The sequence below is a fragment of the Sander vitreus genome, chromosome 11 (genome assembly GCF_031162955.1).
Source record: "Sander vitreus isolate 19-12246 chromosome 11, sanVit1, whole genome shotgun sequence".
Classification (NCBI taxonomy): Eukaryota; Metazoa; Chordata; class Actinopteri; order Perciformes; family Percidae; genus Sander; species Sander vitreus.
Genome location: NC_135865.1, coordinates 9,563,573 through 9,578,310, shown reverse-complemented (window position 1 = coordinate 9,578,310; position 14,738 = coordinate 9,563,573). Strand labels below are relative to the sequence as shown.

The following is a 14,738-nucleotide window of genomic DNA, read 5'->3' as shown; positions in this document are numbered from 1 at the left end:
ATAGAACTGTATTGAGAGCTTGCTGTGGTTTTATGTTTTTATCGCCTTCCTGCAGCAGGCATTACTAAACGGGCCCATCTGAACATGTCAGTCACGCTTAACCTCAGCTTCCCAAATCAGCTCCCATTTAAGCCCTTGTATAAAAATGTCATTGTGGCTGCTACAGTGAAGTTTACTGGTGGCCAAGTGGCACTTGTTGGGCTGTTGGGCTCTGAGATGCAGTCGACAGCATCACAATTAATTCTCCAGCTGCAGTCTTTGGTTGGGAGAACATTTCATCAGTAAACCGACATGACATCCCCTTCTCTTCTGAATTTATGTAGTTTGCCATTATCCCAATATTGACAGATAATGTCTCTCTGAGTTCAGCTAAATACGAATCTTCTTGGAAAAATGAAATCCAGCAACATGCTATAATTTCCTGTAAAATAATAACATAGCAGTAAAGAGATGGAGGACAGGTTGTGACTGTGACATGGTGGTAATGTTTATGTCTTGAGTGAGAGCGAGAATTAGGATTGACTTTGCACAATATAAAACAGTAGGGGTTTCATGCTGGGTTTCAAAAATGCAGAGGAATGGAGCTCTTTGTGCAGCTCCTAATGATCTCTGCGTGTAGCCTAATTTCTTAATGCGCCACATGGATATTTTCAAGAAAATAAAATAAAAGTATATTGTACTGTATTTTATATTACTGTAGCAGTAATTGATTTTTAGTGTAAAAAGTACTTAGATTTTTATATTGTCACATGTAAAATATAAATACTGTAAGGTTTGGTTGCCATGCTACCTGTTGGAAAGCCATATGAATACTTGATGTACGTATGGTACATCAAGTATCTTCTAGTGCCTAAAATAGATACATTTACATAAAACAAAACCTACAACATAAATACATTACAGAATACATAGTGTGTTACTGTAATTAGTGTATGCTTATGGCCGAACAGCCAACTGTGACTTATTCAAGCTAAACAAAAGATAACAGGCCAAACTTCCCTCCCAGCTCCTAATAAACTTTTGCTAAAGCACCATAGAGAGTTTTATTCTGCTACTGTGCCACGGTGTAGTATGCCAGCTGCACTGCTGTGAACCGGAAAGACTTGTTCTAGGTGGTTAAAACGGCACAGAAGATTGTGGGAACTGTGCTCCCAAGCTTGCACGCAGTGTATGCTAGCAGTCTATACATGAAGGCTAGCAACATCAGTAAGGACCCAATCCATCTAGGTCACACAGTCTGTTCATCTCCTTGCCATCGGGGAAGAGATACAGATCCAATAAAGCCCGAACAAACAGACTGAAGAACAGCTTTTCCCCCAGAGAGCGTTGGCCTCAATTACCCCCCACCCTCTCATACTGTAGCTGTTGAGGACTGTAAATATTTCCACCCACCCCCCAACTGCTGCTTATGCACCCCAATATTTCTATTATACACATCTAACTTGTATCGCAATACCTTTTTATATATTTTTTTTATATTGTACTATATATATCTTATCTTGCTATCTTGTTTCTGTCTTCTTATCTTGCTTTTATCCTGTTCTCTATTGCAGCTGGTCACTGAAAGTTACCAAATGTAATTTCATTGTATGCCTACAATGACAATACGTGTCTTATGTCTTATAGTAAAGTAAAACCCTCTACTCATTACCTCCATATACTCTGTGAACAATGGTGTGAGGATCTTCTTGTTACTTCTTGTCTATTGTGTCACAGCAATACTAATGCTTGCCTTGTCTCCTCTCTCTTAACCTTCCCTCTCATTACAGATCAACTAAAACTCATCCAGGACCTGTGGTTCATTTAAGTGACAGCCCAAAGGATGAAGGCAAGGTAAGAAGGCATACAAAAGAAACACCAGCAACACCTCCTGGTTCTCCTTACGCACCAGGTCTAATGTCACCACACCCCTCTCTCCTCTGCCTCTACTTACTGTAAATCTCTGCCTGTGTTTTTCTGTCATGTTTCTCTGTCATGTAGGCCTGCACGATTCGGGGGAAAATATGAATCACGATTTTTTAGCTTAGAATTGATATCACGATTCTCTGCCACGATCTTTTTCTCACAAAGTGTAATGTTTATTGCACACATGAACCATGACAAAACAAAAAAAATTGGCAGTACCAAACATAGATGTATTTTGGCACTTATAGCACATCGAGCATCACCACAAGCCTGTAAACATAGAGGCTTCAATGAAGAGAAGGGAGAGCATTGCAAGCACTTGGGAGCACTTTAAAAAAAAAATTTTACATTAAAATATATGTATAATGTATATAAAATAAAATATAAAAAAGGAGCACAAAACGACAGTTTGCGACATTAAAGGAACGGCTTGTTTATTGCTAAGGCCATGTGGTCAAAATTAAATGTTTGATTAATAATGTAATAACAATAACTTATAACAATGACTTATTTCACCAGTAAATTGCTGGTGAACGACAAAAAACAAACACCAGAAAAAAAAGGAAAAGGGTATTTTACTGTGTTGTTTTTCCGACAACGGCAGCTGCAGTCAGACTGTTACGTCTCATTGTTGGAATCCTCTACAGGGAAATACAGTCACACTTTACACCGCTTAACGTAAGCTGTCAGCATTTTAACCATTGTGTTTAATCCAGCTACTAGCTAACGGTAACATAACGTCCCGTGCAACGATGCTTCTGAGAAAAAAGAAGAAAAAAAAGTCAGGCACCAAAATGAGGAACCAAAATTTTTGTTCTTATTCGGTCTCGTTACTACCGTTTACCTCTGAACCGGTGCCCTATTGACACCGCGTTTCGGTACCCAACCCTAGTCATGTATCTGTCACAACGTGATTATGGAACCCACGCAACTTCTAGGCAAGACCCGCCGCATCTGTCACGTGTCCCTCCTGCCTTTCTTCTATATCTTCTGTATTCTATCTTCTTTACTATCTTTCATTCTTTCTTTGTAATTAGTCTCACGTTCTCAGCCTGGCCTTTTTTTTGGCTAACAGACAGAAGACCATTATCTTTACAGTACACTTCTCTTATTGTTGCACCAATGTTTTTTTGTTTTTTTCATATATACACACACAGAAGACCTGCTGGTAATATCCTTTAAAGAGTTAAGTTTTTCAGGGTCAAGCTGCTGCTGCAGTCAAATTGGTTGGAAAAATGTCAGTATGTTGCTGTAAAAGAGAGGTCATTGAGGACCATATTGATTTTCCCAATAGATTTTTCTGCCTCTGTGAGAAACCAGACTTGACACGCTTTGAAGACATAAAAATGAGACACAAGTCTGCAAGAAAAGACAGTGCTGCATGTGGCATTTAAAAAACAAAGTTTGAGGTAATAAGGTATTAATGTTACTTACCTCAAAAAGTGGTATCTCTCAAAGTTTTTGCATTTTGTGCTTAATTTGCACTCCATGTTGTCATAAATAAATAGCCTACAGTACCAGCTTCCTAATTATGATGAATAAAGTAAGTCTGGCAGCAGGGAATAGACGTTAAGAAAATGTATTTGAATCAAGTGCAACAGGTGCACTACCATAGCACGTCATAATTACACATGTACCTTTTGCAGCAAAAAGCTGTTTAATAAGAAGGCTTTGCAGATATATTATTTGCATGTCAAAGTAGATCTGCATTCACATGCCACATTCCTTTGAGGATAAACATATGTGTGTTGGTGTTACTAATGTAAAGCTTTCGGGTTGCAAAATTTATGAGAGGTAGTTTTTTTTTCTACCTCACTTGCCCTCTAGTTCCCTTCTTATGAATTAAGATGTCAGACAGTCTTTCCTCTCAGCAGGAGAGCTGTTTTCTCTACTCTCTCTTAAAGGCTGTGCTCCTCCAACAGCACTTCCCATCTCCTCTGATCTGTGATCAGATTGTGTTGACTTTACTCTCCCCTCTTATCCTGTGTGTGTGTTTGTTTAATAGTGTTGTAGTGTGTGGGTTGTTGTATGTTATTGTAAGTACATGTGTGAGCTATGTGTACATCCATGTCTGTTTTCATCTACAGTGTATTGTATATAAGTGTGTCACTAATGTGGGTGAGAAGGCATGTGCTGTGTGTGTGTGTGTGTGTGTGTGTGTGTGTGTGTGTGTGTGTGTGTGTGTGTGTGTGTGTGTGTGTGTGTGTGTGTGTGAGAAAGTGTTTTGCATACTCTATGAACTTGTGTGCATGTGTATTGTATACATTAAATACACTGATGTGTTTAAATCTAACATTAAATATAAATGGCAGCATATCGTAAACCTTGAATCTGGATTGGCAATTTGATGACTGCTCACAAAGACAAGCAATGCCAGTCATTAGTCATTGCTCCACTGTGTACACAACAGTAGTTAGGTTTGCAAGAGTAGACATCCTGGCCTTAATATAGCAGGAAGTAGTTTTATGAATTGTTTAGCCCCATAAGTCTTACCTCTGACATCTCCTGCTACAGGTTCTGCAAATCACAGGCAGAAAGCAGACTCAAGCAGGTGGTGAAATAAATTGTTTCTATGCTGAATAGTACACTCACATTATCAATCATACCTCCCAATCCCCACTAACCACAAAACTCACGAGCAGGCTAGCTTTGCCAATCAGAAGAAGAAAAAAAATGTGTCTGAATATGAAAACTAAAGACTTAATAGAGGAAAAAGGAGGAGTAGGAAAAGTAATTTTTGGGGTGCCACAGGCAAAACAGCTCCCCTACTATATCACAGCAAAAAGTTCAGTTATGTCAATCGCATTGGTACTGTTGTTGTAGGCTGTGCTCATCATCTCATTTTAGGCTATTCAAAATAGCTCATTATATCTATCACTTCCTTATTTTCCATTCCATGTCACTCCTCTCCACAGCTGCTTATAGGGTTTGAGAGCGGGACGATCGTACAATGGGACCTCCGGCTTAAGAAGGCCGACTTCAGAATCTACTATGATGAGGTGAGCTCCACCAGCATGAAGAAACGTAACTGTTTTGAAACTGTTTTGTTTCTGACATTAAAGGGGATATATTAAAAGGCTCTTGGTGGGTCATTATATTAGTTAAGATTCTGTTCAATGTCAGCAATATCTGTGGGGATCCCTTCATATATAGATAAGAATGTGGTGACATTGAGAGTAGAGAAGAGGAAATTACAACAGCAATGAGCCATGTTCACTCAGAGGGGGGTACATGATTATGGCACCAATGTCTTGTGGAGATATGTAACAAGCTGTTGCATGTATTTCTTGGTTATTTTCAGGAAACTGAGAGTGATGTTTTTTTCAGACTTTCTAACTTGGGGGCCTGTAGTTATTACAATAAATATCCTACAAAACATACTCTGGATTCAGACATTAACAAAATAGAAGGTACAGCAGGAATCTGAGATCCAGTAATAATAAACACATAGATCTGTTTCAATAGAAAAGGAAAAAGGTGCTCTTACTTTTTTGTACGTCTTGACATGCTACATATGTTAACCACGTTTCATTAGTCTACGTTAAACGAACTGCAGGGGCTCAATTTCTTTAAGTTTGTAGGGGGTGCTAGTGAGCCATTTTTGTGCGCCTATTCCTGAAACCCTTAAAATACGTACATTTTCACCAGACTTGATGCGACTGCCAATTTTGGTGAGTTTTTGAGTATGTTAAGCCCCTCAAAAAGGCAAATAATTTGCTGGAAGAAAGGAAAGGAAAGGAAAGGAAGAAATCCTTCAGTTTCAATAGAGCCTTCGCTGCTGTCGGCGCTCAGGCCCTTAAAAAGCCCAGTCTGCTCTGATTGGTCAGCGTTTCCTGACCTCTGGATTCTCTGCGTCTGTGCTCTGCCTCCGTATAGTGTACAGTCCATTGCAGCTGGAGACTGACTGCAACGGAGTATATATAGCAACACTTTCTACTGTCAAAAATCACCAGTAATGGCTTCTTAACCAAATACTACACAACCAGACATGCACCAGCAGGATTGTCACCCAAACGTTGGGATAAATTCACATTCAAATTCACAGTTTCCCTGGCGTTAGCATGTGGCTACATGTAGCAGTGCATGTAACGTAAACACTGTAGTAGTGCCTGCCTGGAGCAGATGACCATATATAGAAAACCGGCTCGGTATGACATCGTACGGATAAGAGAGTAGAAAAAACGGATGTAAATCTGAGGTTTAGGGATTTTGTTTTTTAATGATTAACAATTATTTTTATTAAACAGCATACAAAACACACCATTTACAACACTAACACATCCCCTCCCCCCGAACACCCCCATTCGGCATCACCACTTAATCAAAGAAAAATGAAGACAAGCTAACATAACAACCATAATTTTTCAATACAATACAATAACATAATAGCCAAATAAACAGATGTGAACCAAAAGGGATTTATTTTAAATACATGTTTTTAATTATTTAAAGCTTTGGTCACGTTTAACATGATCATCCAACATTGTAACAATATAGATATGACAGGAAATAAAGAAAAGCATAATAGTTCTTCTACAAGATACTGTTTGTGTGTTCTTGCTGTTAACTGGCAATTTGACAAGGTGTGTACTAGTTAGCATGTAGTAAGTAAAGGACTGTTTGTTATTTAATTAAGAGGATACCAGAGGAGTTTTGGGACCTTTAGTCAAAATAGACCTGACCCTCCCTTCACCAGCATTATATTTTGGATGACCCTCCAAAATGATTGGGAGTAAAGGGATGACCCTCCCCAACAGTTTAATATAACAACTTGAAATTGGCAAAGATGTACAGATTCCCATCGTTTTTCTACAGCCATAACATACATGACTAAACCTCTGCATTCTCATCTGACACATCATACTCCTCTGTTATGGTGTGGTGGCCATTTCAGTAGATTTACTCACTAACATTGTTGTGGAAACACAATAAGCATGGAAACTAAATGCACACTTCATGCATTACTGCATTACTTCAAATACTAAGTTACTCCTCTAGTGAACTAGTAGTCACATGAAATAAAACAATAAAACATTGAGACCATTCAGCAAAGCACACTGGGTAATTCAACACTGGTTGCTATGGACTCATCACTAGGCTTCCTCAGTCATTGTATATTTTAGCATAGGTAAGCTTGCCGAAGCTGAACATTATCCAAAACTCCAATTCTCAGATGAGCGTCAATTTGGGAGCTTGCATGTTACCACTCCTTCCTTCTCAAATGCCTTGAAAATGACGTTTGCACATTTTCACAAATAATCACAAATAATCACTGGGACCGAAAGGATATACCTCCCGTCTCTTTATGCCCTCCCGGCTGCCGGCTGGTGCTGTCTGCAGCCCGAGTTTCGGCTTTTCAAAATAAAAGCTTGCGTCTGGTCAGCTATGTTTTCGTACGGTGTTTTGGATGTTTTTGAACTAAGCAGTACGGCAATCATGCTAATGAATACAATTATTTTTTCGTCAGATGTTTTAGTTACAACACGATTGAGCTAGCAAAGCAGTTTTGTGTTTATATGTGCGAGCGGGATTTATTCAGTTTGGGATATCCCACGGTCTCTAAAGCTACAGGTCTGGCTGACTAAACAGGGAGGGATCCATATGCTAGCGATAGGGGCCGAGACTGAGAGAGCTACATGGAGCTACGTGGATAAATATGCACCAAACAAGCCACTTCGAAATTTTGCTCTACTCATGAATACAAAAGTTGGGTGACCCTTCCCCGTAGACTAAAACAAATTGGATGACCCTCCCCTCAACAAAGAATAAAAAGACATGACCCTCCCCTATTTTCCTCCGGTGGTCCATTCCATAAATACCGAACGGTCCCTAATCGGAGAGAATAGGAGAAATTTCTATTAAATGATCACTCTTATTCAGTTTTTTTTTACCCATATGGCCTCGAAACCAATTTGCCCCATAGACATTTCCAACTTGTGACACTTATCCTCTGCATCCGCCGCTATCTCTCATCTCTTGTCCCATCTCCTGTGAAGAGTCACATCCTGCTCACATTCATTAATGTGATTTCATGTGCATCACCTCCAGCAAAGCATGGCATCTCTGTCTCACACCTCTTCACAGAGGAAAGGGTGAAAGTACTGAATTATAGCCACTCTTACTGGTGTAATTGGAAACCTTTATGCTCTAGTTGTTAAAAGTATAAAATGCCTGAAGCATTTTACCTGAAGATGGTCTAGTACCGAAACATTGCCTACTATTAAACTGTATTTAATTTTTGCAAGTTAGACAGTGTACAAGAGTTTTCTTTACAACTTTAGACCTGCTTGTTCCCCTCCGACGCACCTGTCTCATGTAGTAGATGTGTGAAGTATTTTTCTGGACTGAAAAGTATAATATGTAAGAGATTTTCTTAAAAAAAAAACAATGTATGACCTAATACGAAAGTAATCCCTCTCAATCATCACTTATTATGACCTTCTAGAAGTGTGTGGTGGTGTCTCTGTTTGCAGAGACCCTGCCATCTGCCTGGATTTTCTCTTTTCTTTTCATTTCGGTCAGTCTCTGATGCCTCAGCAATCCACGTAACATCACTAACTACAGACACAAAGTCTTGTGTATTTAGTACACTGTTGGAACTCCATCTCCAAATGCTAATGGGTGCACATGTGGTCCACACTCCTGTGATGTGCTGCAGTGAAGGTGAATATCATCTCAGTTGTTTGTAGTTTTCTGTGACATATCTCCCAAGGACCTCTCCAACTGTGGCCTGAGTCATCCCCTCTTGGGAACAAGGCCACGGCAGTGGTGGGTGTTGACACTGAACTTGAAGTAAAAGGGGAGCATCAGTTAGACATGTTAAATTGGCCAATGTTTGATGGATAGACTGAGTGCTTAAAAGATAATAACAGACGAGCAGTGAATGCAGGGCAATAAAAATAAAGCAAGTTTGTGCCCTGAGCTTCATTACTGCTTTGTGATTTGTTGTTTTGGCTTGAGAATGACCATTTCCGTCTGCACCTATAGCTGACATGCCTCAGCTTGCACATCACTGAGCAGGACAGGAAATAAATATAAATTAACAATCATATCAAAGCATGCAGTAGAAATTCTAATTCCTTATGGTAATCCCTTTCCACATAGGAACCACAGAGAGCAGCTTCTGTAGTATCTATTTACAGGAGTGTAACTTGATAGAGCTCAACAGGTAGTCGGGCAGATGTGGTTTGTGTAGCTTTTAAACTGTGTGCATTATATATATATATGTTTTGTTACTGTATTTGAATATAAGCATACATTACAAACCATCCATTTTTACCTTTGTCTCTTAATTGAGGTAAAAAAACCAAAAGCTTCCGAAACTCTTAAACATTTTGACATATAAATGGCATGTTTGTAAAAATCCGTTCCCTCTGTCTTATTGGTACAGGCTATCCATTCAGTCAGCTGGCATCATGAAGGGAAGCAGTTCATGTGCAGTCACTCAGACGGCAGCCTATCGATGTGGAACCTCAGAAACACCACCAAGCCATTCCAGGTCACCTTCCCTCATGGTGAGACGCACATACAATATACTTTCTTTTTTACATTGTTTAATTACTTAACAAAATGAAACTTTGATAATCCCATGCTGGAATACTGAGTCCTTAAGATGTTAGCTACCATAATAAAGCAACAGAAATTGAACATACTTCAGCACAAACCTCTAATTTAATGTTTAACGTAGAATACATTATTTACAGGTTGTCTATGGGCTGAGTTACGAACAGTTACAAGACATGTAGACAGAAAAGCTTCATGTTTATTTTAGTTGTGAGTTGAAGGATTGAAAATGTTTGTGTTTTATGTGAGAATGAAAAAGTGCTCTGCACTGATAACGCCTTCCCGACCCGCGGTGCTACCAGCACCATTAGCTCTGTCAGCACTGTTGCCGTTGTTAGCACTGTTAGCACTTTTAGCACGGCTGGCACTGCTGGCCGCCGCCATTGTGGCTCAGCCACTTCCACGGTTGCTTGTGACGTCAGAGGTGAGAGCTGGTTGCAGGCTTGGGTTCCTGGATGTTAACACTAAATTTTAAACATTATGTTTTATAGCTGAATTTGGCCTGTTGAATTTGAGCAAGTTGAAAATATATTAGTTGAATTTTATGCACTGTATTTTGCATCTGAATTTGGTATATTGGATTTTTTTACGTTGAATTTTTTATTCTGAATTCATGAACTTAGAAAAGTAAAGGTGAAAATCAGTTGTTGACAATTTCAGTAAAATTCAGAGGCAAAAAATTCAGGTAGATAATTTCAATACATAAATGTTCAGTGCTGGAAATTCAATGGCTTTTTAATTTCAACATCCGATGAAACAGATTTACTTCCACAGTGTCTGCACATTTAGAATGCCTGATGTGCATTGTGACATGTGATGTTTGTCATTGCCACTTTACTTTATTTGGCTGTTAGATAACAATACCTCAGACTGGTTTTGTTGGATGACTTATTCACCACATGTAATTCATTATATGCGCTCTGACTAGTCCTCTTTCTGTTTCTCTCTTACTCTGCTGTGGTTTGTGGACTGTCAGGGCATGCTGACCTTGTCAGATAAACAGCCCCTTGCTGTAGTCTGTGCAAAATCACGCAACAGGAAGGCAAGAGGAAAGCACCTGGTCAATGATTAATAGGGACAGGGCAACAGGCCTGAAGACGTGGATAAATGCCACCAGATTGTTTATGTGTCAGATATTTGTCAGGTATTTGGTATTGAAAGGAAGGGGAAAGAAGTGGGCAGAGCAAGCTGAAAGTCACTAGATGTGAATTAAGAATATATAAAAGAACAGTAAACATGTCATCTCCTGGAAATGAAGCGGTCTCCCTGTGTTCTACTAGTAAATAAATGTACTTATTCTGTTCCAAAATAGATAAATGAGCTGATTCTTGCACTGTCAGCCAATCATCACACCACCAAACCAATCACATCTGTGGTGATTTGCCATCCTCATTTAAATGTCTCAGTGCTCACATTCACTTTGTACCGTTGCGTTCGCTTTGCTTGCTGGATGCTGCTGTCACTGGTAGTGCTATCTTTTGTGTTCAGATGTCTTTCTCTGAGCTAGAGGAAGACAGGAGGCCTGCTGTCCACTTTGCTCTGAACCTGATGTAGGAGCGCTTCACTGACAACATAGAATAATTGTATTACCACTAACTCTGACAAGGAAGTAGCAATGCACAGAAAAGCCGTTAGCCATACCAATCATTCAGCCTTGTGCCACTTTTTGTATTATATACTTACAGAAACATTTCTATTTTTGTTTTCATCATGACAATAAATCAGCAGCAGTATTATTATTTGTAATCTAGATTTAATGAGTCAGCATACAGTGTTAACATGTCTGTAATTTCCAGCATTTTGCAGTATAATAGCCTTACCAGAGATAGGGAGTCTGTGTACCAATCCAAGTTAGATATGAGTATACATGTAAGTATAGGCTGTTGCTTTGTTGGTTCCAAATGAAACCAGAAAACTACATGAACAGGACTGTGGAAATTATCTATTTTATGTTCTATGCCCTGTTACTGTAGGAAAGAGCAGCCAAGTCAAATTGTATAACTGTATCTATACTATATGACTTGAACGTACTTGATGGAAATGGAACAGCCTGCACCAGAAAGTAATCCAAATTGGTTCAATATCTGGCATGGCAACGTTGTTACTGCAGGCAAATCTATAGTCCAAGACCAGCTGGACATACTGTATGCTCTCTATCCATGTCAATCCAACTTGCAGTGTGGGAGGTACTGTGTATACTGTGTCCCTTTAGTTTTAATATGCACTTTGGGTCGATATTGGAACACAGCAGTCAAGGTTTATTTGTGTACTTGAGAGACAAATTAACAAATAGTTGTTTGAGCTAGTGCTTGCACAAGTTAATGTGGGCTGCCTTATAACCTGAAGTGAAGAAGGAGGAGAGCAATGGTTACATGGTGATAGGACACGGGAGACAGAGAGAGCAGAAAAGGAAGCAAATACATTTATTTTAAGAGGAAAGACAACTGATTGAACAGAAACGTGAAAAAATAGGATAATAAAAACATAGTGAGAGATAACAGACAGGGTGCACAGAAATTGACAATATAAAACTACAGTGTAATGGTCATGAGGTGAGATTGGAATCAACTGTAAATGAGTTGGTCATCCTGTCTCGCAGTTGGTCATTATGATTTTATCTCAGCAAACTTAAAGAAAATTATGATTTTAGGTTCAGATTTCACATTATATAGTAAAAAGTAGATGTTTGTCATTATAATTTTATCTCAGCAAACTTAAAGAAAATTATGATTTTAGGTTCAGATTTCACATTATATAGTAAAAAGTAGATGTATTTAAATGATAAATGCGTTACCCTGACACATGTTATGTGTCTTTATACAGCTGTGGGTTTGACCCATATCAAAGCATTATCAAAAGGCTTGCCATTCACTGTTATTTTTCTGATATTCCCTTCTCTCTGTCCTTGCTGCTGCTTTGACATTTCAGCGTGTAATCCTGTGCCTTTGAGCCTTATCAGTGATGATAAGTCACTGTTACCCAGAGCTTCGGCTGCCTGATAGAGTTTGTGCGTGAGAAGCAATGTGTAAACAACTTAAAAGCACCTGAAATCACATGGCACCCACAATGTATTACATAATGACTCAACTTTTTATTGCTAACAAATATTTATTCTTAATATGTCTGCAAAGTTTTCACTGTTACATATTTTCATTAATCACAGAGCCAAAATAGCTGCTTTTATTGAAACATAACTTTCAATTGTGTTGAGAAATACAGTAAAAAATGATAATTTGAAGCTGTAAAGGAAGAACAGTATATGAATGATAATGATGGTGATGCATCACAGGGGGTTAGTAGAAGTATTAAAGACATGCTGTTTTATTTCTTCATAAGTTATATATGATCTCTCTTTAGGGCACTATTTGAAATTGCTGTGTTTCATTTTCTAAGTCTCACAGTTAAGAAATTCTTTTTCTTTCATGTTTACTTCATTTTTTATTTAGAAAGGTTTTTGTTCGGAGCACTTTGCCAATGAGGTAAAACCCAAGGTCCCACTGCCTTTCAGCTGAGACCTCCTTTTTATGTCAAAAACATAATCATTTCATTATGTGAAGCAGGAGAAAATAACACTCCGTTATAGGAGTCTGCCGGTTCCTAAAAAGAAGAATTGGAAACCCAGTACACAGTAAGGAAGTGAAGTGGAAAGTAGTAACTAAAGCACTTATTATTTTCCAAGTAGATTTCTAGTGCTGGAACATGCCATGGTCAGTTTAATAAAGAGACATATTAGTCGCTATTACTACTTACATTCTAATTACAGCTGTGGAGAAAAAGGGTTGTGAGCTTGAAGTGTTGCATTCATCTATTGAATAAAGCAGGTATGGAGGATGTTATGCTAAATAAAATGAATAGCATGAAGGAAAAAAAGGTTAACAAAACAAACTATGATAGTTGTATACTAATACACACATAGTTTCTCTTTTGTTGGCTCGTTGTATAAAATGTTGTGCTTTTTTAATCTGGCAGTGCTTTGATATTCAAGGCCACTGACCATTATTTATATAACTTAACTATAATTTTGCAATTTTCAGCAACGTTTCAGCTGGCAATTTACCTTTGCATTCTTTTCTGTTGCATCTTTTATGTATGCTTATGATTTTATAAATTGAATTGTCAAACAACAGGAGCTGACACCAGTCTAATGTTATACAGAAAGTAACCTGCTCAAGATGTTTACAGTAATTGTGGTATTGTTTTGAAATGTTGTCCACTCTTTTGCTTTTTCCTCTAATGTAGGAAAGATACAGAAGGATGGGAGAAAGGAGTCATGTAAACCCATACTTAAAGTGGAGTACAAGACCTCAAGGAACAGGTATCTGCCTTTTAAGCAATATTAAGATCCATATCGTCTGATTTAATTAAGTTTCCTGATTACACTGAATTATGATTTGAACACAATCATGGGGAGAGTTATCCTGTGGTTATTTCATCATGTAGTGAATTAACAAGAAGGTTTCTTATGACACCCCACTTTGTGATAGTTGAAAGCAACCATCAGAAGCAAAAAAGATTTATGTTTTTGATAAAACGTTATTTTATGATTGTAGCCCCTTAAAATGTGCTCATGGGAAGTGGTATAGGAAATTGCACATTTTAATTTTAATGCATAATTATAATCATAATTACATAATCATATGTAATAAATTAGGGAATTGCCAAAGAAAATATTTGATTTATATGTACTTATAGATTTTATTAATTCATTTTTTCACTAATTAATTTATCTGATCAGTGGCTTATAGTTTGTAAGCTACATACATGTCTTATAATGATTTAACTGTTTGTTTGATTAATTCATTCATTCATTCCTGTTCTCCCTCCACAACAGCGAGCCTTTTTTTATCTTCTCTGGCGGTCTTTCATATGACAAGGCAGGGCGGCGGCCTACGTTAACCATCATGCACGGCAAAGCCATCACTGTGCTGGAGATGGACTATCCTATTGTAGAGTTCATGGCACTCTGCGAGACTCCTTACAACAACGGTGAGTGCATACAAAGACTTTGACAAAACCAGTGTCATATATCTGGATTCAGCTGAGTGGTGTTAATGGTTTGAAAAGTCACGCACAAAGACTTCTGAGTTTTCTGCAGACATAACAATATGATTGAGTGGAATCTGTTTGCCTTGCTTTAGGCATTGAAAAAATACTTTAAAAGAATCAATGCACAAACCAAAACAAAAAAAGTCTGAATTCCACATCTAATAAGAAGAAAGATGCAGTGAATGTGTTATACGCAGTGAGTACAGTTAGCCCTAGGTGTGCAT

The 14,738-nt window shown here is 38.3% G+C and overlaps 1 protein-coding gene across 1 annotated transcript in view; it reads left to right on the top strand.

Moving 5' to 3' along the window:
- stxbp5l (syntaxin binding protein 5L) overlaps positions 1-14,738 on the top strand; it is a 142,963-nt gene that overhangs the window by 84,504 nt on the left and 43,721 nt on the right. Inside the window, exons 6-10 of the mRNA XM_078261553.1 lie at positions 1,770-1,833; positions 4,821-4,904; positions 9,296-9,419; positions 13,708-13,783; positions 14,300-14,454. Of these exons, the coding sequence (XP_078117679.1) occupies positions 1,770-1,833; positions 4,821-4,904; positions 9,296-9,419; positions 13,708-13,783; positions 14,300-14,454 (503 nt within the window). The remainder of the gene's footprint in view (positions 1-1,769; positions 1,834-4,820; positions 4,905-9,295; positions 9,420-13,707; positions 13,784-14,299; positions 14,455-14,738) is intronic.